The following is a 27,467-nucleotide window of genomic DNA, read 5'->3' on the forward strand; positions in this document are numbered from 1 at the left end:
AAAAAATAATAGGAACATCCACAAATAGGGGAGAAAGAAGCATTCAAAGCTGTCTAAAGCTAAATAACATCTCCCCTGCCAGAATATTGGCCTCTCCTTAGGAAGGAGTTGCCTCCATTTGCAGCAGAAAGAAGAAATCCCTAGATGGTCTGTACACCTGGTGAGGCTGTTCTTTGGGGGCAGAAGATCTGTTAATTCAGGCTCATTTCCTCATTGTCCCCAGGTAAGCCCAAGAGCACACAGGAGTGTCACTGAGCCACTTGGTGCTGAGATGATGAAGAAAGGAGCAGGAGATGGTTCCAGATGCTGAGGACTTCAGTCTTCAAGGGAAGCCACAAAGTGGATCTCCCCATTTCTCTTCCTGCTGCCCAGGTGCAAGAGCAGCCTTGAAGCCTTGGAATAGTAGGTCTGCAGTTTCCTGAATCAGGTGAGCCCCAGGAAGCCTGAAACATCATCATCCCCACAGCCCAGCCCAGCCCTGAGCATCCCAGAAAAGCCAGTGAATATTTGCCCAATAATTGGGTAAATAAATAAATGCCTCCTTGACAAAATTACTCCTGAGAGAGTTTGTGGAAAGGCTGAAATTGGAAAGTGGCTCCGTAATCCACTTGATATTCGGATATGGTTCTTCAATTTCCTGACCTTCCTTTTCCCTTGGTTTTGTTTTTCAGAAATCAAGCCAGATGCCTTGTTGGAGCAACAAGAGATATTTCTTCCTTTTAGAAGAAGCAAAATTTTGAGTGCAAAATCACAGGGGGAAAAATGAACAATTATACTGTATAAGAGGAACCAAGATGGCGTCCTGAACTTTGTATACCAACAAGGAGACTTCTGTGGCCCTGATCTCCAGAGCAACTTTACTAATAGATGCTAGTTCTCCCTGGAGATTCTTGAAGCCCCAGTAAGAGCAGAGGGGACTGATTATTTTGCTGCCCTACCCACGGCACCACCCACCTCTGCCTCCAGGTGGGTCACAAACCAGAGCTTGCCCCTCTGACCTTCCACACTGACCAACTGACCCCCACTGCAGGTCTAACTGTAGATTAATCACAAGGCATATTCACATTTGTTATTTCATGGCCACATGAGGCAATATTATCCCCATTTTATTGTCCAGAAAACCAAGTCCTGGAGAGGTTAAGTAACTTGCAAGTAAGTTGTGGTATCAGATACAAACCCAGATCTTCCACGCCTAAATCCACTGGTCTCTCCATGACAACACAGCTGCCTCTTGAGAACTAGGGCAGGCAGCAAAAAAGAGGATCCCCAAGTTCTGAGACCCTGTCCAGCCCAGTGTTATAAATCATATTCTGTCTGAGTCTTGCCTGAACAGAGGTAGGGTTCTCCAGCTGCCTGCTTTCAACAGTCTGAAAATTCAAATAAATAGAATATGGGTTGATGGAACTCACTTGAAGAATAGGAAAAACAGCTCTCTGTTTAAGGTTATGGTGGAGTGAAGGCTGAAAACATGGATTTGAAGGCTTGCAAAGGCCTCTACCACGCTTAAACCCTTCATCCTTCTGTTCTCAGTGAGGCCAATAAACATACCTTCCTCCATTGCTATGTAATCCATTGGCTGATACCCCTGGGACCTCCTAGCAACACCCTGTCCCTGAAAATGAAATATAAATGACCTCAGCCTTATAGCCATCTCCAGCCATCTTACACTACTAGAGAGGCAGAACGAGCCTGTGGCACTTTGTATGGTGGCTCAGCAGTGCTTATCTCAACCATCCCCTGTCTGTAAGGCTGAAGGGAGCAGAAGTTCCTATAATGATATGGCCGGTGTTTAGAGCCACAACCGAAAGATGTGGGGTCCTTCCCATAGCCATCATCTTGGGAATGAGCTCCTCACTGGTCTTCCTTTGCTTTCCTTGTATGTCAGACAGCCCGTGGGCAGAAGAAATAATTTCACTTCAACCAGTATTTTTGAGAACGAGTATGCGTTCAACAGGGGCTTTGGGGAGATTCCACAGGTGATAAAGACAGACCAATTAACAAGTGTGAGGCAGCACTCATACACCATAAAGCATAATATACAATGACAACTTCAATGTCTACAAATGAGAAGCTGAGGTGTGGCAGTCTGGTTGGAAGATGCCTCAGGAACCTGCTTTGAAGCTGTATTTTCACAGCACCTAAAATCTGGAAAGATATCAAAGAATGAAAGACTGGTGGAGATTATGGGGAAGGATACATAAAGCCCCCCAAAGCACTCTTGCCTCTCCTACTAACTCTTCAAGTCTGAGGTATCTGTATTTTTATTTCTTTTCTGTCTCTCTTTCTCTTTTTTCTTTTCCATCATGATAAGTGTACTCTCATAAAGAAACAGACAACCTCTAGGGCCTGCGAAGCTGTGGCCTAATTGGCAGCCTTGACACAGAATGAATGACTGAGCACAAAGAACACAGCCTGCACAGAGCCTGAAAAAGTGGAGTCCATGGGCCGGGCCCTGGCACACTTTTCTACCTTCCACCAGGGCACCCCAAGATAATGCTGGAGTGAGCAGGTCCTCACTCTTTAGGACTGGGTACAACATACTTTCTAGCCACACTCTGTCCCAAGCCTCCATCAGACCATCACCTGTTCCCTTCCCCAGCTGCCTTCTGCCTCTGACTTTGATTTATTATTCATAATAACTCTCTCCTAGTCAGGCCTAGACGAGGGTTGTTGTTGTCCATTAACAATAAACTCTTAAAATTACTCCTAACCTGTGGCAGATATAAATCAGTCATAAACACAAGCACATTCTTGGAATTTTTCAGAATGACTTCCTGCATGATTTGGGATAGTTCTTCAGTAATTATCTAGGAAGACAGGCTTATTTGAGCCCTGCTAACTGTTCTTTTGATATTAATGCAGCTTTAAGCCCACAGCACTTCCTCCCGCCTCAGGGCTTTTTTCTTTCTTTTTTTTTTTTTTTTTTTTTTTTTTTTTGCATGTCCTTATTTCTTATTTTGAATGTTTTTTTTCCCTACAAATACCATTATCCCTGGTGTATCAGGCATCGTCCTAGCTGGAGACAGAGGGTACTCTTGAAGGCGTGATTAGAAAAGTATCTAATAAAAGAGACATTTACAAGATGTAGACAGGTGTTGTGGGTTGAATTGTATCCCTCAAAAAAAGATAGTTGAAGTCCTAAACCTAGCACCATAGAAAGGGATCTTATTTGGAAATAGAGTCATGGCAATGGACATAATTAGTTAAGATTGATGTAATTAGTTAAGATAAGGTCATACTGGAGTAAGGTGGGCCCCTGATCCAATATGACTGATGTCTTTGTAAGAAGACAGAAACGCAGAGAGAACACCACACGACCACAAAGGCAGAGACTGGAGTCATGCAGCTGCAAGCCAAGCCAAGGAACACCAGAGATGGCCAGCAAACCACCAGAAGCTAGGGAGAGTCAAGGAAGGATTGCTCTACAGATTTCAGAGGGAGCATGGCCCACCTGACACCTTTATTTCAAATCTTGAGGCTCCAAAATTGTGAGACAATAAATTTCTCTTGTTTTAAGCCATCCAGTTTGTGGTATTTTGTTAAGGCAGATCTAGGAAGCTAATACAGTTGGGTTATGGGAAACCAAAAAAAGATGATGGAACACCCTTGAGTCTGGCAAGAGAGAAACCACTACCACCCTAGGTCCAAAGCATGGAGTGGAGGAGACTTTACTAGGACCAGCAGCTGTAGAACAGGAGTTGGAGCCTCCCACAGAGGGAGGCAGGCATTGCCAATCCACAGCCTGGCAGGAAGGGATCTGGGGTAATAACATTCCACCTCTCTCTCTTTTCTTTCTCTCCAATCTCCTGATGATGCCTCCCATTGGCCAAACTAAATGGGGTGCCAGAGACCAAAGGAACCAGGTGGATGCTGTCCATTAAGATCAGCCTCCTCAAATATGAAGGAAAGCAGATCCAGAGGGACAGACACTATTTGGCAAGGCTGAGTAACTTCTGCTTCTGAACCTCAGCTGCAAAGTCACTTCTTCAGGGAAGAAGTGATCTCCTGACCAAGTCCTGGTGCCTGTAACATGCTCTCATAATCCCTCTGCATCTACAGAGTGCTTATCATAGCTGCAGTGAAGGAATTCATTTGGCAAATCATGAAGTGATGACCGGCTCCCATGCTAGAACGCAAGCTCCAAGAAAGAAGAAGCATATCCGTCATTTGTCAGGGAATCCTCAGAGATTGGTGCATGGTAAAAATGACTAGATTTATAGGATGTGCCAAGAGTGAGGCCACCTGATTAAAAAAAAAAAAAATCAAGTATGGAAATTCAGAGAAGTTGCCCTTGGCAACTTTCAAAGAATCAAAGAAAATGAGTACCTACAGGTAGGTAGGTAGGTTCTGATGGTGCAATTTGTCATTGCAAATAATGTGACCAGTTTGAGTACTTGTTAATGGTCCTCTAGAAATGGTGGGTGAGATAAGCAGTTGGGTAACGAGACGATGTCAAGGTAGGGAGAGCAACTACCATGAGGTCGAACCAACTTGAGCTTGCTTCTATCTGAATTTCCCCAGGCCAGTCTGGTCTCAGTCACACTGGAGAAAACAGAAAGTTTATGTGGGTCGCTCCTCTACTAGCATGAGAATTTATGTCCTACACCTGTCCTCAGACATTGGATTCCACCTTTGCTCCTACCTCTTCACGTACCAAATGATCCTCTTCCCACCTTCTGCTGCACTCTCCAGTTTCCATTATTAATTTACCTGTTTTGGGGCACCTAGGTGGCTCAGTTGGTTGAGCATCCAACTCTTGATTTTGGCTCACGGTTCATGGGTTCATGAAGCTCTGGGATTCCTTCTCTCCCTCTCTTTCTCTGCCCCACCCCTGCTTGCTCGCTCACTCTCTCTCAAAATAAATAAACTTAAAAAAATTACCTCTTTTATCAAAATTTCATAGATTACTGGTCTTGCAATTCAAAAGTATAGTCCCAAGAATTCAAACACTCCTCTCTTTTGAAGTACATATAAATTTAGACTGTCATAAACTGAAATGTAGTGGTGGTTTTTAAGTTTTTAACAGTATTTTGCTTCAGTATTTGACCTAAGAACCCTTCAGAAAAGAAGATAGATGAGCTCAATAAAGATCAGGAAATTCTGGCTCAAATTTGGAGACAATGCTTCATTGGATTTCTCTTTTACACTTGGGTGAATCACCCTTACCCAACTTTGCGGAGAGGGAGTTTGCAGTAAATACAGGGGTCATTGCAACATCCGCAATCCTCGTGCACATGCTATCTTGATCTGCTCATTTTCCTTTGATTATGGCTATAGATATTAATAATTCTTCTTGGTATTAACTGTTAACCTCACCACAGAGCATACAACATATACATCTAATATGAAAACGGAGAAACAATAGTAAACTTCTAGGGTGGAAAGAAGAAACCTTGTTATCAGCCAAATAAGCTGCCTTCACCTCCTCTCACTTATGTGGACCACATCACTGATCTTGAAGGTGGCCTTGTCATCCCATTAATAGGCAACAGGCTCTGTGTGCTTCCTATGATTGGCAAAGTCCCTCCTGGGGAACAGAGCAGCTGCCCATGGTGGCTGGTTTCCTCAGGCACAAACACATATCAGAGTGTGGACTCAGAGGAAGGACCGGGCAGAGGGCAAACAGAGGGGAAGAGGGGACGGGGAGATTCCCCAGGCAGAGGGGAAGCAGAGCTGTCCCTGAGGGGAGCCATGCCAAAGGTGTGCTCCCTCATCCATCTCACCCTCTTCTGGGCAGGTGAGTCAGATCCCGGAACCTCAACTGGACAAGACTCAACAACAATGAGAAATGGAGCTGTCAGGCCCTCACACTCATGGTCGGTGCCCTTTCCTCAGGGATCTCAGCCCCACCCTCTTGGAGCCTTCTCTTATTTTTTCTCTCAGGAGTCACGGCAGCTGTCACACTGGTGCAAGACCTAGTAGTGGCTCTGCGTGTCCCGCGGCAGAGGGATCGGGCCACCCTCCAATGCTCCATGGAGGGAGAAACAATCACTGACTACCCTATCAACTGGCACAGGAAGACCCAGGGTAACACAATGACTTTCAGATACCGAGAAAGACCCCATGTGGCCCTGGTTTTCAGGACAGATTCCAAAGTCAAATTGATGGTTCAAACAGCCAGCCTCTACTAAAGATCCTTGAGGCATCAGAAGAGAGGAAGGATCTTACTACTGTGCCAGTGACCCCACCCTCCTGCAGGTCCACTGCTGAGCAGCTCCAAACCATGGAGATCTATGTAGAACAGCATTTCCAACAAGATTGGGATTTTCTCTTAAACAAATCATTTAAGAAATGCGGGCCAGAGAAGGCTGGCTTTCCTTGCCTTCCCTTCAGGCCGCCTATGTACTCCCGTGGCGTTCAGACAGACCACTCCCAGTGGGGTGTGGCCAGGGGGGCGGCATGCAGGAGAGAGGAGAAACAAAGCCAAAGGCAGGAATTGTGGCATTCACTATACACTCTTAATGTTTTGGGGTTTGTTTGGGGTTTTTTTTTGAGTTTAATAAATGATTTGACCCCACACCCAAAGTTCTTAGGGCATGACACTTCTCAAAGTACAATCATGGATGATGTCCAGTTTCTTCCTAATTATATTCACCAGAAACTCAGGTACTCTATAGGAGGAGGTTGGGAAGACTCCACCCTTCCTCCAGCAGGAACAGTTTGCACCGATGCCCGGCTTGCCAACACGAAGGACAATATAGCATCTATATTGTTTTCATGATTACTCACTCACCGGATATGTCTTTTGCCTATCCTATCATCTCTATCTCTTGACTTCTGCTATATGTGGTAGAGACGAAACATGGACAGATTTCTTCTACTGACACTTCCTCATCCTTCTATGAACAGCTCAATTTAAACTCTACTTTAGGGGTGCCTAAGTGGCTCAGTTGGTTAAGCATCTGACTTTGGCTCAGGTCACGATTTCACGGTTTGTGGGTTTGAGCCCCACATCGAGCTCTCTGCTGTCAGCATAGAGCCTGCTTCAGATCCTCTGTCTCCCTCTCTCTCTGCCACTCCCCCACCGGCACTCTCTTTCTCTCTCTAAAAATAAATAACTAAACTTAATAGAAACAAAATACAATTTTTTAAAAGCTTCATTGGACTACTTCAGGCAATGTCTAGGGAAAACTTTCTCCAACTAATGCTACTAGTCAAAGATACTGCCCTTCACAGTATCAGGACAAAGAGGCTGGCAAGTGTTTGCCAGACACACAGTCAGCTCCAGTCAGGGCTGCTCCCTGTTCCACCGAGGGTCTTCCCAATCCCCCTCTCTCTCATGACCCTGCCTGAAATATATACGTATATATTTCATGATTCCCCATGAGCTCTCATCATTTATCTCCCCAAACAGCTCATTTCAACCTTTCAAGGAACCTCTCCTTTTTACTCTCCATATCACACCTACTCACTGTGTCCTGATTTCAACACAGGCCTGGGCCTGGCTTCTACCTCTCTGCCCACACTGTTGGGTTGCATCTTTGGCTGAACTGTCAGCAAGGCTCTGGGTATTCACTCTGCCCTTGGATAAAATCAAGTTCTCCAATCCCCATCTAGATTAGGCACCCTGAGCCTCACATTCTGGGAAAGGAGTTTGAACCCAACCTTCCTAGCTAGCATGCGTCCAGCTTACCACAGAGGCCCTGTCACAATTCACCAAGGCCTCAGCCTGCTACTTGTATCCAGTCATTCTTGCTTAAATGAACTATAGGTGGGAAGGTAGAGTGCATCTCTAAGACTAAAAGGGTACGATTCTTCTCTCAGTTTGAAATCATGACTTTGGAAAAAGAATGACATTTGGAAGCTAGTTACACAGATGGTGTCAAAATTTTGGAACCATGGTTTTAATAGGCCTGCAAGATGGAGTCCCAGGAAGAGACCCAAGGGGTCCTTCTGACAGAGACTGGGAAGAATGTCTTTGAGGAGAAGGAGGAGGAAAACTACGTGGACAAATCCATAAAACTGCAGGTTGGCTGTAGTAATAACTAACATCTGTCGAGTGCTTACTATATACCAGGTACTACTGAGCACTTGACGTGCGTTATGTGATTTAATCCTCTCAACAACCCTATAATGCATTTTCTACTATTATCCCCAGTCCACTTCCACTTTAGAAAAGCTAAAACACTTGTCCAAAGTACCACATCCAGTAAGGGAGGGCGACAGGTTTCAGGCTCTAGAGTCTGCACTGGAGGACACAGAATGTGATTCAGGGCAGGGCAGGTACCATAGAGGAGGCAGTCTCCAGGATGTGTCAGAAATATGGAACAGCAGGGGCTGTGCTCTCACCACTAGACCTATTCAAACCGATGATCTGTGACCATCTGTCAAGAAACTAGGACAATGCAGCAGTGGTCCCACACGACTTCTCAAATGTTTTCTGAGATTTTGTGATCCTGGCATAAGCTTCACACCATCTTCTAAAATCATCTGGATCTCTTTATCTTTGAAATAAGGATAATGAGTTCCAACTTCACCGTGTTGTAAAAAGGTAACGATAGAAAGTAAACTGCATTACACGTAGTAGCTATTCGTAGATGTTACTTATAAAAAAGAGCAAATAATAAAATGGGGTAATCAAGGAGAAAGCAAACTCAATTACTGAGCACCAACAAGATGCAGCCACTTTTCAGGGGTGAGCTCACGTAACCCTGTTTTACAGATGGGGATACTGAGCCTCAGAGAGTCTGAGGGGTTAACCTAAGGTTACAGAGGCAGAGCCAGAATCTGGGTCTGAGTTGAAGGCTGACGGTCCTGGCACTGGGCTAGGGGTTGGGGGATATACTGAAGAGATGTATCATCTGTAACAATATCTGAGTTACAGAATGGCTGGGAACCAGTGTATGACATCCAGTCATCTGGTGCTGCAGGCATTCTTTGACTCCTGTCCAGTCCCCAGAAGAGGGGAGTGGAGGCAGGGGTACCTAACTCCTTCCATCTCCCATCTCTCCATCCCTTGTTTTAAAACACCAGTTGCGGGGCACCTGGGTGGCTCAGTCGGTTGGGCATCCAACTTGGGCTGAGGTCATGATCTCGTGGTTCACGAGTTTGAGCCCCACATTGGGCTATGTGCTGACAGCTCAGAGCCTGGAGAATGCCTCGGATTCTGTGTCTCCTTCTCTCTCTGCCCCTCCCCTGCTCGTGCTCTGCCCCTCTCTCTCTCTCTCTCTCTCTCTCTCATAAATAAACATTAAAAAAATTTTTTAAAAACACCAGTTGCAATTTCAACCTCCAGGCTGTTCTCTGGAGATGCCCACCACCACCCAACCCTGGCTGAAGGAAGACAGCTGCTACCCAACCCCCTACCACTTAGACTCCTGAGCCCCACCCCCAGGTCAGCAGCTCTTCTCCCAGGAAACGGACCCACATATTCCTCCCCTCTGATGTTTGTCAAAGGCAATATCTTGTTGGACTCCCTTAAGAGTTTCTGGGGTGCTAATGTATTCACTGCATTCTCCTTTCCTTCTCAGGGGCCCGCCTGGAATGGCAGCTACAGGGGTCTGGGGCGAGTGTGAAGAGAATGTGAGAAATTCTATGGGTCTCTGGCAGATCCACAGGATGGCTAAATTTACCAGTCATAGATAGCTCTACTGTGCGGCAAAGTGTCTGAGTTTGTCTCCTCCATCTTTATTGACTTATTATCCTTATACGGAGGTAGCAAAAGGGCTCAAGATCTGTCATTTCCAGTTCTCTGCATTCAAAGTGAGCAAACCGACACCAGAGAGCACTGCAGTGAATTAAGGCTTTAGGCAGAGTCTTAGCTGCTGTGATGTCTCAGACAGGAAGTGCTGGCTGATAACTCTTCCCGTGCTAACAAAAGAGAAAAACTCCAGGCCCGAGGCTCCTTTCCTAGTCTTTATTTCAACATATTGCCCCCAAATATTAATTGAAATGGTAGGATTATACACCTGTAACTTTTTTCATCAGAGCACGTGATTCACTCCTCCAGCAAAAACCATCTCTCCTCTCTGCTTAATTTTTTTCCATAGCATTTATCACCATTTGATGTGCTGTATATGTTACTTGCTTATTTCTTTCTCTTTTAGCTCTCCACTGGAATGTAAGCTCCATGATGGCAGGGATTTTGTCTGTTTTGCTCAATGCCCCGACTCCAACACTTGGAGTAAGACTGGCACAAAACAGGAATTCAACAAATGCATTGAGGGACACCTGGATGGCTCAGTCAGTTGAACGTCTGACTCTTGATTTCAACTCAGGTCATAATCTCGTGGTTCATGAGTTCAAGCCCTGCATCGGGCTCTGTACTGACAGTGCAGAGCCTCCTTGGGATTCCCTCATTCTACCTCTCTCTCTGCCTCTCCCTGCTCGCACTCAATCTCTCTCTCTCTCAAAATAAAGACAATAAACTTAAAAAAATGCATTTGGGGGCACCAGGGTGGCTCAGTCAGTTAAGTGTCAGACTTCAACTCAGGTCATGATCTCATGGTTTGCAAGTTCGAGCCCCACGTCAGGCTCTGTGCTGACAGGTCAGAGTGTGGAGCTGCTTCCGATTCTGTGTCTCCCTTTTTCTCTGTCCCTTCCCAACTTGCACTCTATCTCTCTCTCTCAAAAATAAATAAACATTTTTAAAAATTTTTTAAAAATTAAAAAACACATTAATGAGCAAATGAGTGAAGTCTTTAGTGAGTGAGCGCTATGTACCCTGTGCTGTGCTGGATGCTCGGAGATGCAATCGTGCACAGGAATGATGCTAACTTTGCCTTCTGAGATGCTTTCTCCAAGCCTCATCTGTCCACTAACAAAGTGCTATAAACCGTAACAAGGTTTTCTAAAGGGTTGATAATAAGAGTCTGCCGGAACACCAAATAAGTTAGTTTTGGAGAGCACACATTAATGCCTCTATGTTTCTTGAACATTCTCCATGAGAGGGATAAAAGGAGAGGATGGCAGCCTTTCTCCTTTGCCACCTTTCGCCACCACCCCCCTTTTAATCCTAAGGCCCCAGGCCTTGAGTCTTGAATAGGGAAAAGCTGAACATTTCTACTTTACTTCACAAAGGAGTTTTATAAACTTTCTCTCCATGCAGGGGCTTGGCATTTTGTAACCAAAAACCACACTAACACATTTTCCCAAACAAAAGAGCAATCCTTAACCCCCTCATCCCCCTTATCTCCACCACAATCACTACTACCACATGCTTTGGGTATTCTTCAAGAATGGAGAATCCCTGGGGGTCTTATTTTTTTTTTTTTGCAGTTCACACATACACAAAGACATACGTTGTGAAAAGATAACAGTGTACAGTAGTGTGTATTAACTCCTGAAGGAGTTCTGTGGATGTTCAAGGGCTCCCTGGGATGCTCAAGGGCTCCCAAGGCAGTAGTCAGCCAGTGGAGCAGGGGGGCACCCAGCATGCCGCACTCAACAGGAAAAGGATCTGGTGACAGGACAAAGGGAATCAAGCCAGAATGCAGTTGCTTGTGCTAACTTAAACATGGCAAGTTCTCAGGGCGCCTGGGTAGCGCAGTCGGTTAAGCGTCCGACTTCAGCCAGGTCACGATCTCGCGGTCCGTGAGTTCGAGCCCCGCGTCAGGCTCTGGGCTGATGGCTCAGAGCCTGGAGCCTGTTTCCAATTCTGTGTCTCCCTCTCTCTCTGCCCCTCCCCCGTTCATGCTCTGCCTCTCTCCGTCCCAAAAATAAATAAATGTTGGAAAAAAAAAATTAAAAAAAAAAAAACATGGCAAGTTCTCAAACTCTGTTTAAATAAGAAATCTAATAGCCGTTAGCTTTTTATTTACCTGCATCCATGTGGGAGACTAGGGAAGTTTAAATTATCTTTCTCTGGCTTAAGGGCAAAGCCTCATGAGTATTTATAACTTTCAGAGAAAGAAATGTCAGTATAAATTTATTGCTAGGGCAACAAATTATTAAGAAAAAAGGCCAATTCAAAGTCTAGAGCTTTGGAGACTGAAGTTGCTTTCAGAGAATGTAACAACATTCATCTCTTTATGAAATAACAATTTGTTAAATACCTACTATGCACAAGGTACTTGTCTAGATACACAGGGTGCACAGTACTCAGAAGCTCTTCAGTTTATTTTAGTGAAAATAAGCACAAAGGAAAATAAGTAAGATAATACATGTTAGATGATTACAGTTGTCATGAAGAAGACTCTCAGGAAGACAAAGGGGGATGTTACCCAGGGTATGGGAGATAATCACTTTAAATCAGGTGGTCAAGGAAGGCTGCAATGAGAAGGTCTCATTTCAGCAAAGGCTTGGGGGAGAGCAGGGAGGGTGATATTCAGAGTCCAAGTATTTGCCAGACTTTTCAGTTAGAAGTAATATTTTCACGTCCAGGTTTGGGACCCATAATAGCACCAGCTTTTCTGTAGCCCTGAAGGAATAGGCAACAGGCTTTCATTCCTACTTGCTAACAGCTCTTTCACTAATAGTTCAGACTTTACGTTTTTCAAAACCAAGTGATGGAATCCGTTAATTAGCACAAAATGGGGAGGAAGCAATCCTGAAAAGGTCAAAATTTAGAACTTGAAAGGGAAAATGGCAGAACTGGATTACTGACAAATGCCATATGGGACATGTAACATCAAGCTGTCTGCCTTCTCTTCCTACTTAACATGACCACATTCTATGGGCTGATGAGTATCTCCCAACCGTAAAAGGAGAGTATACAAATCAGATGATGCATTTCTCTTGCTGGTCCCCAAGAGAACTCTACACCAGCTTCCCCAGGAGAGAATGTGCAGCCTCATCTATGCTTGCAGATTGAGGTACCTTCCAAAAATGGTCCCAATAGGCAGGGAAGCTAAATAAAACATGTGTTCACCTCAGCAAAGTTCTTGGTTTTTCCTCATCTCCAGGAAGCCAGCCCAAGATAAACCAGGGGGATTTGGAGTCACTGTGGAGAAAGCTGGAGTGTCTTTACAATTTCCCACAAAGCTTTAGGGATTTACCCTCCAGGGCTTCTGGGTGTGCTAGAACTACAAGGCTCAGGGTTGGCCCCAGAGTTAGTTTCCATCTTTACTTGCCACCTGACAAAAGTGAGTAACATCACTGAGGCAGCAAGAAGGAAAATCAGCGCCCACAGGGACAACACCAAGGAAACACAGCCCAAGTCTGTGTTGTCAGAAGTTCCGTCACATCAAAGGCTCCTCATGCATAAAGACTTCAACTGTGTTTGCATAGCACATATTACAGTCATGAGGGATTGATAGAGGATTAACTGTCTCCGTGGTCTAGAGAAGGGAAGGAGGGTTTTTCCATGCACCAAGTTTGTAAATAAAGACACAGAGAACCTCAAAGAGGCCAGTGTAACTGGCACCATAAGTTGAAATCAGAGCAGAGGCACAACAATCACATGTCTCCATAGTAAAAATCAACTTAAAAATATCTGAGTTCACAGCCCATCCCTTTCTGAGCATGCAAACCATCAAGTGTTAATGTGAGGGATATCCTCCTCAGCCCGATAGCCCTACTGCTGCCCCCACAACACACACACACACACACACACACACACACACACACACACGAAGAGTGTTAGAACAGTGTGAAACTTTAACCACCTCCTGGTTCAACCTCTTCAGGTGAAGAACTAGAAACTGAAGAATGGAGAAGTTAACCAAATTTCCCACCATCACACAACCAGCTGCTGGCAAAGCCATAGAGAGTGCTGGTATCCCAACTCCCGGTCAAGTACTCTTTCCACCACACTCTGACACCTGGTTGCCACAGGAAAGCACCCTCCCACTCCTGTATTCCAGTCCACATCCCTCCTATGCTATCCTCCCCTCCAGTCAGCTGGAATATCTTTCTCCTCCCAGCCAAGGTGAGCCATGTATAGTGCCCTTGCGGATGGAAGAGTAGGAAGTCTCTTCGGGGCTGTGGGAGTAAAGACCCCTGAAAGAATTCCAAAGGGCTTGACGATAGTTCTACCTTTGTTTTCTACCTCTTTCTGTAGAAACTCCTTGAAATCTCAAACCCTGCCCTGGGTCCTTCCTATGGGTGCCTAGCATCATACTGAGTGCACAGCAAGTGTACCGCATAAAGAAGAAAGGCTGGGCTTCCTCTCATGCATCTCAACCTAAGTAAACCCCACTCCTTAGGGACCCTTAAGGGAATGCTCCTCACTCCCTGCCCTCTGTCCCCATGCAGTGCCTCTGATAACCCCTGCTGAGGAGTAATGGCTAGAGCCTGCCTTCTATTCAGATACAAATTCCCCTCTCCTTTTTCCCCCCAAAATAAATGAAACCAACAATATGAAAATGCTGTTAAAGAGAAAACCAGGGGTGCCTGGGTGGCTCAATAGGTTGAGCGAATGACTCTTGATTTCCTCCCAGGTCATGATCCCAGGGTGGAGGGATCCAGCCCCGGGTCAGGCTCTGCACTGAGCATGGAGTCTGCTTAAGATTCTCTCCCTTTCTCCCTCTGCTCCTCTCCTCTGCTCATGCGTGCTCACGCTCTCTCGCTCTCTCTCTTGCTCTCTCTCTCTCTCTCAAATAAAAAGATATAGGGACGCCTGGGTGGCTCAATCAGTTAAGCGTCCGACTTCAACTCAGGTCATGATCTAGCAGTCTGTGAGTTCGAGGCCTGCAGTCTGGAGCCTGGCTCGGATTCTGTGTCTCCCTCTCTCTCTCTCCCCTTCTCTGCTTGTGCTCTGTCTCTCTCTCAAAAGTAAATAAACATTAAAAAAAAATTTAATAAAATATGGGGCACCTGGGTGGCTCAGTCAGTTGGGCGTCTGACTTCAGCTTAGGTCATGATGTCACCAATCTTGAGTTCAAGCCCCGCAGCAGGCTCTGTGCTGACAGCTCAGAGCCTCAACCCTGCTTCAGATTCTGTGTCTCCCTCTCTCTCTGCCCTTTCCCCACTCATGCTGTGTGTCTCTCTCTCTCAAAAATAAACATTAAAAAACATTTTAAAAAATTTTTAATAAAAGAAAATAATATATAAAAGAATAAAAAAAGAGAGAGAGAGAAAAAACAAATGAGATGCTATGAGATTGTAAGAACGACAATGTTATTCTCAGCACTGGTCAGCTCCTTCCACAGGGTCACAGTCCTGGCATGTTCCTGAGTTATCCCAAGTAAGTCTTAGAGAAATTAAAGTGTTGAACTGTGGCATGTGAAGAGTTATTACACATTGGGAAAGAAACCCACTAGACTGGAAGCTGTGTTCAAAACTTAGTTCTACCCTGTGAGAACTTGAACTTCTTACCTCCCTTCCCCAAGCTCACTTATATAAGGTAAAGAGGCCAGAATTGATACAGCCTGAAGTCCTTTCCAGTTCTTACCCTCTATGACTCTATGATCAGTTGTCCTCATTTCCTAGGAACTGAGAAAAAGAGAAAACATTCTGAGATTTCAGCAAAAAGAAGTTAAAAATGAAAATCTCCTTGAAATGAAAATCATCAACAACTGTAAAGAGGTACTAGTAAGAATAATTGATGGCCTACAGTCATGGGGGATACTTTTCTATCTACAAATCACTGCTCAAAGCAGTTTGCATGTTTTAATTTGTTTAATCTTTACAACAACCCATTGCCATTATTATCCTAATTTTACTAATGAAGGCACTGAAGCAAGGAGAGGTCAAGGCATTGCTCAAGGTCAGACTGCTGGTGAGGGCTGAGCTTGGACACAGGCCCAGGAAGCCTGCCTCCAAACGTACTTTGCCACACAACTCAGGAGTCTTCTTTTTCTGGAGTTTATTAAAAGCTATTTCTTAAATAATATCTATGGGCAAAAAAGTGGGCCTTGTACCTTCCCAGAGTCCTTTTTGACCGCAGTGGGCTTTACTCTGTAAGAGGAAGCCAAGTAAGGAAGGCAGAACTATTTCTGATTGGGTGCCCATGATTCTACCCTTATGTTATGCACCCAAGACTGACAGCTTCCATGGCATGTCTGTTGGCACTTTCCCACCTCAGTGTCCAGCCCGTGGTGTCTGCCTGGGCCGGACTTCCTTGTACTGGTCCTTTTCAGTAATGCACAAGTCACCATTTTTGAGGTAGTATGAGGTCTGTGTCTTACAGTTCTTATTAGTGCCTCCTCTTTTCCAGAGGTCCGGTCACTGAATTCTCAATCTTCAGAAAGCTCTCTCCTATCTAGCCTTGAGGATACTCTCTTGCAGGACCTCCCCAGTCTTAGGGTACATTTAATGCACCTTTTTAGGAACTGAGAGATCTTTTTCCATCCTTCCAAAGGAACCTATAAAGTGGGGCTACCAACCTATGAAGGGTAACATTTGTCCATCATCATGCTGACCATGCTGCCTACATGGGTTTAGTTCTGACTATAGTACTTGGCCAAGAAAACCCAATTCCCCTTAATGAATCCCAGCGATAAATATCCCCTAACCCCATTTCAGTGCCCTGGCCTTTTCCTTTAAAAAAATATCAGGATATTATCCAGGGGAACTGGAAAGAAAAGCTAGGGAAATTGAAGCTGCTCTCTTGCCAGAAATGCATTTTCTGAAGAGAGAAGATAGTGAAGGGTACTTGTGCCAAATCACATGCTGGAAAGAAGCTATCTGAGAGCTGGGGAAACTTCCACCTCCTAAGTAGAGCTAGCAGCCTGTTGAAAAAAAAAAAATGGGAGTCAGAACTTTTATTTCCTTTTGTATAACTTTAGAAAGTCAGTGAACTTCTTCAAGCCTCAGATGCTCATCTGTACAATAAAGAGTTTATATTAAATGATCTCTGCAGTCCCTTCAGCACCACCACCAACAAACTATAGGTCTCTGCCCAGGAAGAGAGACAAGGAAGAAGCCGTGGAACGAGAGATCACATTTGACAGATTCCCAAGATTGGGAAGCACAGATTTCAGCCTAGCTGATTCCTTTATGTGACCCAATGAGGATAAAATTTTTTAAAAAGAACTAAATGAAATACACTCATGGTTAATCAAAGGAGATTGAAAGTCATTGCTAACCTCACACCTACCTTGCTTTGCCTCCAGCTGACCTCCCTCGAGACACTCCTCCTTCTCTTTAATGCCTCATCATGATTCTCAAAAACTGTGATCACTCAAGGTTGAAGCTTTTAATCTCCCATGTATAAAAGGATATGCAAATAGAGTTCAGTTTCCTGTTGAGTCTCTGCCAAGGTCTTAGCCTGGCAGTTCTGGGAAAGGAGCCAAAGACCTCATATTTCTTGGCTGTTAACATTCTCCCATCTGTGCTCAAGTCAGCAGCCTGGGCTTCAGGCTATAGCTTGTCTTTAGACTTACACTTTCCTAGATTTTCTAAAGGAACTCTTGAGAATGTTTCTGCAAGAAAGTAACTTGGCACCCAAGTACCCAGACAGAGGATTATCTGATTATATTTTGGGACAGTAAGAAAAAGACCAAGAAGTCTATATTCCCTAAATATAGGCTTAGAATCTAATCTTGCAAGCTACTTGAGGTACTGATATTAATTTGGTCTTAGGCGAGGCTTGCAAATAAATCATCTGTGTCTCCAATACAGGGTGTCTCACATCATACATACACATGATGAAAAACACGAGGTCCTCAGGTATAACAGCACTGAAAAGCATTCACAAACAAAAGGCCTGAAAAACACAAGACATCTCAGAGTGTTTCTGGGCCAAGAGGGTCTACTAAACAAAGAATCAGGGATCAGACAAATTGTCCCCTGTGTCTCCCTGATTGAACTCACACGAAATAACAGCTTCCGATTTTATTCAACACAAGGCATCCAGCCCCAAGTTTATTGAAATATTGTTACCAATATTCTGATGGAAAATTATATGTTCCAAACTATGTTAAATCTGACCATTCTCTAGGCATGTAATTTTCTCTTTTTCTATAAATGCTCTGGGCTTATTTGTATTTTCTAGTATTTCCCTTCTGAAGCTAATTCCCAAAGGGCTTTCCTGTGCATTCTTATTTCCATTACAAGGTCAATGTACAAGTTAAAATTTTGGATTTCTTCAGAAATCTCTATGGAGAGACTTCCTCTCCTATTTCTTCGTTATCCCAGGCAGTTATCAGAAGCAATGAGTTCAAGCTTGGACTACCCTGGGACAGTACAACATTAATAAAAAAATACTCTCAGTATTATTGTTCCATACCTATCATTCACTTAATGTTTTCTGCAGCATCACTTTATAAATATCTTTCTCTAATCTTGATCCTTGGACTTCCTCTTTATAATATCATACTTTCTTCTTTGAAATCTACTCACAGGGTGTTGATACCCTACAAACTTTCACTCCTCAGTTTTTCCTTCCAGGATCCCGCATCCTGAGTTTTACATCCCCCACAAGAATTGTTCCCAGATCATTTGCATCTCAATAGGGAACGCAAACCAGGTCCCTTCCTATTCCTGTTCTGTTTCTCAGTCCTACCCCAACCCATGCAGGTCTAGAAAGTTAGCTCCACCTTGCGCCACTTGTGGGCATTTTTCTCAGAGATCTGTCCCTGGAGCGGCATTTGGGGACTGAGACTGAACTTCATTGATATTATGAATCTTGCAGGTGCCTAACTCAGAAAGACTTGAAAGTTTCTAGCTAACTCCAGGACCAGCTACTTCATCACTGTAATTTTCCATACACATTGAGAGAAAAAGTTTGGTCTTTCTACATATCACTCCTACAAAGGCTCAGAACTAAATCTTAAATTCTACAGGATATATAGATCCTATGAAGCTCCAGAGGGCAAAGGCTTGAATGCACCAGTTCTGTGGACTGTACAACATATGCCTTCTTTGGAAGAAAGAAGCATTGACACCTCAGACAACTCCAACTCTCCAGTCTGCATTTGTTCTCCTAATACCATACCTCATTATACTATGAATTTACCACAAATCTAGTCTACCCAAAGAAACCTGGAAAAAGTCAACATACTCTTGCATTAGTCTGGAGGCTCAAGGTAAAGTAAATGAATCTGACTCCAGGAGTAAAATCTTCCCCTCTCTCCAATGCAAAGACTCCAAGGGCTATGTATAAAGCAGGGTGCTAATCACCTTAAATTCCATTTGGATACATTTCTCCCAGTTCCTATACATTGTTTCTGCACAGAGAATTCAGTGATGAAAATTGAAGATCTATCTGACATATACTAATTAACTCAACTATCAGTGCAGATTGATTGTAGGGGATGGGGAGACAATTTTGCACTGAGATTTATTAACCTCTATTTTCATGAGGAAAATAATAGAGAAACTTACTTCCTACAATGACTTTCTCTCTGGATAGACTGTTTGCCAGGAGGGGTTAGGATGGTTCTGCCATGGCTTTTTGGCTTCCACACCCCACACCATCTGTCCTCCATCACATCTGGAGGAAGGATTTCTTTGTTCAGCATTGTCCACGCCATCACACTGATCCCAGTAGTCAGAACTTACTATACAGATTGGCTAATAAACCTGGAAAAGCCCATGTTCTAAGGGAATGGGTGGGACCTGGCTGCTGGGAAACTGCTCACATCCTCTGCTGACTCAGTATTCTACCAGCTGTTTAATCCAACAGATGCATCTCCTTAAGAGGCACAGGAGACCCAGAACATCCACATCCTGTGGTTCCCTGTACCCCTAACACCCCACTTTTGAGTTCCTTTCCAATTCAGAGAACAAAAGCCGCTGGCTCTGGGCCAGTTCGCAACAGATGTGGGTCGCAACCGCCAACAACCCAGGGCAGGGCATGAGAATCAGATTCTTAAAAATTCCCATACTTGTGATCCCATCAGTCATCTAACACCTGCTCAAAGATAGACTGGGAGACTTTCTCCTGAGCATCTTAGGGATTTAATGCTTTCTGTTGGGAATTAAGAAGACTGAGTTTACTGAGATTTAAGAAGACTGAGAGTTAAAGGAATCATTGAAAAGTAGGTATTACAACTTTACATGTACTTAAGGAAAACCTGCAAATCTACCCCAAATTCTGACATAATGCCTTCCTGTATCATTGACCTTGCTCATCCCACTCTCCAAATCCCACATGGTGATCACTTTCCATAGAGACATTCAAAGCCATTTGCACCAGGACCTTTCTTTACTCCACATGCAGGACAATAGGAATGGGATTCTGCTGATCAGAATGCCATTACTTGCTCATGCCAAGCCTTGCAAGGTCATTTCTTTGTACTCTGTCTGTGAGAGACTGTACCCTGGATATCCCTAAGTCTGTAGATTTCCTTACTATTTTTTTACTCCAGTAAAATGGTCCCTATTGTGTACTGTCTACTTAGTAAAGCTAAGAAAAATAGAAAGGACAAGGACAAAGTCCAAGGAAAGAAATAAAGACATTCATACCAGATAAAATACTATTGTGAACTTCAGAGTATTTATCACTTGAATTGATATTAACCTGATCTCCCCTCCCCAAAACACAAGGGTAAATATTAGGATGGGTATTTTCTTAGGGTCTTTGAAAGAAAATGTGAGACTATGAGGCTCCTGGGTGGCTCAGTCAGTTAAGTTCTGACTTCGACTCAGTCATGATCTCATGGTTCGTGGGTTCGAGCCCTGTGTAGAGCTCTGTGCTGACAGCTCAGAGCCTGGAGCCTCCTTTGGAGTCTGTGTCTCCCTCTCTCTCTCTACCCCTCCCCTGCTCGCTCACTCTCTCTCTCTCTCAAGAATAAACATTAAAAATTTAAAAAAAGAAAGAAAATATGAGAACTCGAGAAGTGCAGACTCCTTGAATCCTGCAGAATCCACCAAAAAAAAAAAAAAAAAAAAAAAAAGCACATAGCTCTGACTGGAATAATCCAGTCTTTGGTGATCCAAAGTCCTCTGCAAACTGAAAAACAGGTCATCCATGGCTCCCCATTCTTATCTTTATGTGTCTTTCCCTTGGGCCCTCCTCGCCATCACACCCCTCATATGCCTTCATTCTATTCCCACAAAAACCCGATATCAAAAATGACTTGAAACCAATTCACACTAATTTAGTGAATGACAGAAATAGATGGAGGCTTTGGTTTTTCTCAGGTTGCAATGAGAGGGAGGAAGCCTTGTATTTTAATCGAGACAATAGCTGTAAGCTAAAGACTAAGCAACCATGGTGACATTTTCAAAACTTGAGGAACACTGACCAAAATGAAAGATGGAAGCTTGTCCTCACTTTGTCTGGAGGCTTAGTGTGGATCATACAAGACAGTCTGGACTCTTCCAGAGCAGCCAGTTCTCTTCCAAGTATGTCCAAGAAGAGGCCCAGCTGGAGCACACAGAGGACATCATCTTGCCCAAGAAGAAAAGAAGGCAGAATTGGAGCAAAGAGGAAAAAATAGATATTTCAATAGCAGGAATAGCTTTGTGATATTTGACTACATTCGGCAGTGAAATAAACATCCTTGTCAGAGTGAGTTCAGGTGGATGCCTACACTGGGAATGTTGTCTACACTGGTCAGGCTAGAACTCGATAATATGAGCTCTTTTTTCTCCCTAGAATTCCTGATAGAAGTCTATGTGTTAAGAAAATCAGGACCACCACCAAAAAGCAACTGCAGTTAACTGTTTTGGTATATTCCTTCCCAGTTTTCTTTTTCAACGTATAGATTATCGCTCTGTATATGTAATCTTACTCCATATGCACATTTGTATATTTGTTCACATTACATAATCAATTCTTTACATTATTAGATACTTTTTCCAATCAGCATTTTTTTATTTTTATTTTTTTTTCAACGTTTTTTATTTATTTTTGGGATAGAGAGAGACAGAGCATGAACGGGGGAGGGGCAGAGAGAGAGGGAGACACAGAATCGGAAACAGGCTCCAGGCTCCGAGCCATCAGCCCAGAGCCCGATGCGGGGCTCAAACTCACGGACCGCGAGATCGTGACCTGGCTGAAGTCGGACGCTTAACCGACTGCGCCACCCAGGCGCCCCTCCAATCAGCATTTTTAATAAGCTACATTAATATTATGTCTAGGAACAGACTATAGTTTACTTTATCAGTTCCTTATGACTGAGAATTTAGAGGGCTTCTACATTTTTCCTATTATTAAAATTGCTGTAATGACCGAGACAGCTGGGTGGCTCAGTTGGTTAAGCATCTGAGTCTTGATTTTGGCTCAGGTCATGATCTCGTGGTCCGTGGGATAGAGCCCCGCATTGGGCTCTGCACTGACAGCACAGAACCTACTTGGGATTCTCTCTGTTCCTCTCTGTCTGCCCCACCTCCACTCACACACTTTCTCTCTTAAAATAAATAAATAAATAAATATTTTTTAAAAGTTTCTGTAAAGACCGTATGTGTATATGATCTTTTCATTATTTAAAGTTAACATATATGTATATGAGAATAAATACATATATATAAGTTTATTTATACGTAAATCTGAAGTAGTCCTCATTTCTCTCATTTAGAAGATTCAAAATAAAGGTTTTTAGCCAACTTGAATATATAAACCTTTAGGGTTGTAGATGAAATTATCAAATTCTACTTTAAAACGTTTAATGTATTAATTTAGTTATACATACATATTTAAAATCGCATATTATATGAAATAGTATATTCATTTTGAAATACTGCTTTTTTCCATCATCATAGTTCATAAAACTTTATTCAAATTCTTCACAAGCATCTCAAATCAATTTATTTGTCCTCAGTAGAGCTGCTTCTTTTAATCTTTAAACATTTATCCAAAGCATATCAAGCCCACTTGTGTTTAAGTTGTTTGAATTATAGCACGTTATGAATCCACATATGACGCTATCACTGAAACATTTTTGAACCATGATACCTATTCATAAAACGTTAGAACTGTTGTTTTGCTAATTATGCTATAAGCAAATATTCCTGATTTCCACAACAAAACATTTACTTTAAAAGACCCCAAAGGGGCTCCTGGGTGGCTCAGTCAGTTGGGCGTCTGACTTCAGCTCAGGTCATGATCTTATGGTCCGTGGGTTTGAGCCCCGCATCATGCTCTGTGCTAACAGTTCACAGCCTGGAGCCTGGTTCATATTCTGTGTCTCCCTCTCTCTCTCTGCCCCTCCCCTGCTCATGCTCTGTATCTCAAAAATTAATAAATGTTAAAAATAATAATAACAAATTATAAAAGACTCTACAACAATAGACATTTAACCAATATTGAACTTTTGTCATTGCGAAAGCATACTCTAGAATAGTTACTAAATCCTCGTTAAATTTCTTCATCATCTTTTTCACTGATCTCATCTGCTGATTTTTATAAGTAGCCATGAACTAGCATTAATTGATAACATTCCAGGTTAATGCCTCTTCACTAATCTGTACTCAACCACACAAAATAAAATAGCTGTGTAAAAGCATTGTAATACTGCTTTTTGTAATTTTTATAAGGAACCAAATATAAGGGACTCTCTCTTCTCTGAGGATAATAAACCTCACTCTATATTCAAACATATATAGCATTTTTGCACAGTCAATTCCTCAAAGTGAAAGTATTTCCTCAAACTAGTATGAATATTTTCACCCTCTTGATATTAAATAATTGACTTTCAATAAAAAACAACCATTTATATTGTTATCAACATCTTGCCAGCATTGGGAACATCACCTTTTCTAACAAAAGCACTGTTTAAATATCTGTCAGAGGAAAAATGGTTTGTTAATGCTTTATTTACATCTTTTATTACTGGATGGTTAAAACATTTTTCTAAGTTTGTTAACCAGTGACTAACTTTCTTTATTTGTCCTTTGCCCATTTTTCCCAGATTCTTAGTATTTTACTTATTGATTTTTGTGACTGTAATAATTTTGTGCCTCTGAATTTTATAGCAATTAACCACAAAAACAGCGTTGGGGAAAGGAAATTTCTGAGGTATTCTGGGTGGCAGCGAGTGGTAATGGCAAAATGCCAAGGAAAGGGAAGAAGGAAAAAAGAGTTTTTGTATTGCTATGTTTCACCGTGACGGGGTTATCACAGAGGTTAAAGTTCATTAAGCCTTTATTCAAAAACACTCAGCTGTGATGCCCTATGTATGTTGCATCAGGAGGAGTCCTCTGAGTGTCCAGGAGAAAATAATATGTGAACTTTATTGCTCCCTGATGCCCTAACTCCTTTCTTTAGGGATATACTCCATATCATCTACTGCAATTGTTTCACAATGTGGGCAACTATCACCAATGTCATCAGTAATAAATAATCCCAACCATACATTTTAACAGCATTTATTAAATATACTCAGGGCAGTGTAAAAGAGAATATCATGGAAGGCATAAAGAGAATGGGAGTAACAATGGCCTTGAGCCTGTGTACTGGGTCCCATACTTGCAGATGATGAATCCAGGTGAACCCAGGTCTGTCTAATTTACATAATTCCTCCCCTCAAAGAGCTCGATGCCTAGTACAACAAAACAAGGGTTTGGAAAGTGGTTGTTGTGAAATGAATTTCATCTCATTGCAATATGACATGCTTAAAGAGTTCAATTTTTTTTCAATAACCAGAAGTGGATCCACAAGATAAACCTCTGACACCAAATCCCCAAATCCAAACCGTTCATGTGTCTTGTTCGAATAAGGAAACTGTGGAATGAGGGAGTAGAGAGGCAAGAAGGTTGCCATTAGGCAGTCCTGGACAAATGGCCCAGTTATGTGATGGAGAATAAACTCTTCATGAATAAATCCTGAGTTATCAGAAAGTCACAAATAAGTAAACAGAGGGTGGCAGGGGGAATTTTGCAGGTAGAGTTATCTGGGAAATGCTCTTGGAGAGAAATCCTGAGCTGGTCTTTGAAGATAGTGTAAGATCTAGCATAACCAGGAATATTATTTCTGAGTCAAGGAATCTTCCTCTGTGACGGAATGCCACAAAGCGGTTTCCTCATTGCAGAGCAAAGACACAATTTATCCCTGCCCACTTAAACTGTGTGTTTTTGAATGATATTTCCTGGGAACGAAGCAATATTTCTGTTCACTTCAGACGATCAGTCAATGTTAATACCATAGATCTGAGAGCTTACGAGTCTCGAACTCTCCTTCACTCTTCTCTTGACCCTACATATGTTTGATCCAAGAGCACAGGGATTAATCTCTTCATCCTGGGATTACAATCATCAGTTAGCACACCAAAATTGCTCTTTTTAAGTCTAGAAGAGCAAAAGCAATGCATAGGGAAATAAAACTATACCCAGGCTTCCTCCCAGGTTGTGCAAAATAACTAGGCTTATGGCTTAAAGGATAGAATACATCAACTCAATCAAAATAAAATCAGAAGAGCCCATTTTCAGGGAATATAAACAATTCACAGAGATATCACTTAAAGGAAACTCTTACTTTCAGTACAGAAACGGAACATATCATCCTTGGATTACTCAGTTTCTAAAAGAGCAAACCCTTTTAGATATTAATTTTTTAGCATATAGCAATGAGTTTTTAACATTTCTCTCTGGTATAGCAGACTGGAGGCATTCACAGTTACAGAATAGCTTCCTGCTTCACACAAGAAATCATGCAGAAAAAAATATTCCAAGCCAAAAAAAAAATTTTTTTTAAAGCACTTTACTTGCTGGTTGCAATGGGAATATGTAACTTTACAAAAGATAGATTTTTCTGTCACTGTCTGATCCTAGGGATCGACCTTAGCCTCATTCAGTCATTATGTCCATCTTGACATCACACAGTATCCACAGCATCCCCCACACAGGACGTCTGTCCCAAATCAGTAAATAAACTCAACCTAATCCAACTTTTAGTTCTAAAAGGAGACAGGGAGCTAGAATAACAAGTTAAAGGATTCCACAAAGAAACAATGAAACAAATCCAGAAGGTAAGATAATCAACAGGACAACAGGCCCTATCCCTTCAATAATCAACGTCATGAGAAGAAAACAAAGTACAGTGGAGGGAAAGCAGTGAAAGGAGGACTACTACATATTCAAGGAACTTAAAAAATTTAGCACCAAATGAAATGCATAACCTTTCAGCATAATCTGCTGTTTTTATTTATTTATTTTTAATGTTTATTTATTTTTGAGAGAGAGCAAGCAGAGGAGGGGCAGAGAGAGAGGGGCACAGAGGATCTGAAGCAGATTCTGTGCTGACAGCAGAGAGCCAAGGTGGGCTTGAACTCAAGAATCATGAGATCATGACCTGAGCCAAATCTGTTTTTAAAAATTGTCTGTAGAGGCGTCTGGGTGGCTCAGTCGGTTGAGTTTCTGACTCTTGGTTTCAGCTCAGATCATGATCGCATGGTTGGTTTCGAGCCCCACAATTGGGCTCCGCGCTGACAGAGAGAGTCTCTCTCCCTCTCTCTCTGCCCCTCCCCCCACTCATACTTATGCACACTCTGTCTCAAAATAAATGAATAAACATTTTAAATAAATAAATAAACATTTAAAAACTCTATCAAAAAAAAAAACAGGGGGAGGAATCAAGATGGTGGAACAGCGTGGAAGTTTTTTGTGTGTCTTGCATCCATGAAATAGAGCCAGACCAACACTAAACCATCCTGCACACCTAGAAAACTGATCTGAGGATGAACACAATAATCTGCACAACCTGAACCACAGAATTCAGCAGGTACGTGGCGCAGAGAGGTGAACTGGGGGAGAAGCCACGGAGAGCAGGGAGGTGGTTTTGCTTGTTGAGAGAGGACGGAGATGGGGGGAATATGGGAAAAGCACCCCTCCAAAGTAGCTGGAGAGAAAATGGAAAAGTGGAAACAGCCGCAGGGACTGAACTAAAAAGGGAGAAAGGAGAGGGTTTAAATTCCATTAAGACTATAAATAGGGGGAGCGCAGAGCCTGAAACTCCACAGCTCAATACCTGGTGGTGCTCTGGTGGGAAGGGTGAATCCCCAGGAGCAGAGTGGAGTCCAGGGTTCTTCAGGCCACAAGTGGAAAGGCGGTTGCCTTGCTGGGAGGACACCTGGTAGAGGCTGTGTGGGTCCCCCAAAGGTAAGGCCCCAGTGGACCCGGGAGAACAACCACATTCGCTGGTGCTGGAACAAGGTCGTTAAGGGTGAAGCCCGGTGCCAGACGTGTGTTGCGATTTTCCATAATCCCTGAAACGCTGCTGCTACACCATCTCACGAACCTTTTCTGGGGTGGGCTGGCACCAGGCCTCAGTCTCTATGCATCAGCAGCAGCCCAGTCCCGCAAATGTTCCTGGGTGCGCCGCAACCGACCATTTCTCGGTGAGACCCTCCCGCAGAAGCGCAGAACAGGTCAAAACCGCAGTCCCTCAGAAGTAAGGGGCTGGGGAAAATAGCCGCATCTGAGACAAAACTCAGGAGGCAAGTATTGCCTGGGGCGTGGTCACGGACAGTGTCAAAGCGAGTTGTAGATGAAAGCCGAAGACAAAGGGTGGGTGCGTGATTGCTGCTGGGGGAGAGCAGGGTTCCGGGGTAGCTGGGAGACACCATTTTCACCGCTCCTGCGCATGCGCATACGCACCTACAAGCGCCAAAGACTCCACCCCAGTAACTAAGCAGCGCCATCTACTGGAGAACAAAGTTGTTACACTAAGGCCCGCCCAACTAGGCCAACCTCTCTCTTGAGGAACAAAAGTGTGTCGCCTGCTTAGTTTATGGACTATAAAGCGTTTCGCAGTTTGACTTCTA

The 27,467-nt window shown here is 43.3% G+C and overlaps 1 long non-coding RNA gene and 1 gene segment (V, D, J or C); one reads left to right on the forward strand and one right to left on the reverse strand.

The window, feature by feature from the left end:
* The first annotated feature begins 5,676 nt into the window (after positions 1–5,676).
* The window catches only part of LOC121031446 (T cell receptor delta constant-like), a 53,508-nt gene continuing 31,717 nt past the window's right edge, over positions 5,677–27,467 (forward strand). Inside the window, 2 exon segments of the C gene segment in view lie at positions 5,677–5,737; positions 5,884–6,198. Of these exon segments, the coding sequence occupies positions 5,692–5,737; positions 5,884–6,198 (361 nt within the window).
* LOC121031487 (uncharacterized) lies at positions 14,993–17,298 on the reverse strand. Its single transcript, XR_005790727.1, has 3 exons — positions 16,919–17,298; positions 16,475–16,550; positions 14,993–15,312 (listed from the first exon to the last, which is right to left on the reverse strand). It is a non-coding gene; the product is annotated as an uncharacterized LOC121031487 (long non-coding RNA).

Source organism: Herpailurus yagouaroundi, unplaced genomic scaffold (genome assembly GCF_014898765.1).
Source record: "Herpailurus yagouaroundi ecotype Mexico unplaced genomic scaffold, PumYag 141, whole genome shotgun sequence".
Lineage (NCBI taxonomy): Eukaryota > Metazoa > Chordata > Mammalia > Carnivora > Felidae > Herpailurus > Herpailurus yagouaroundi.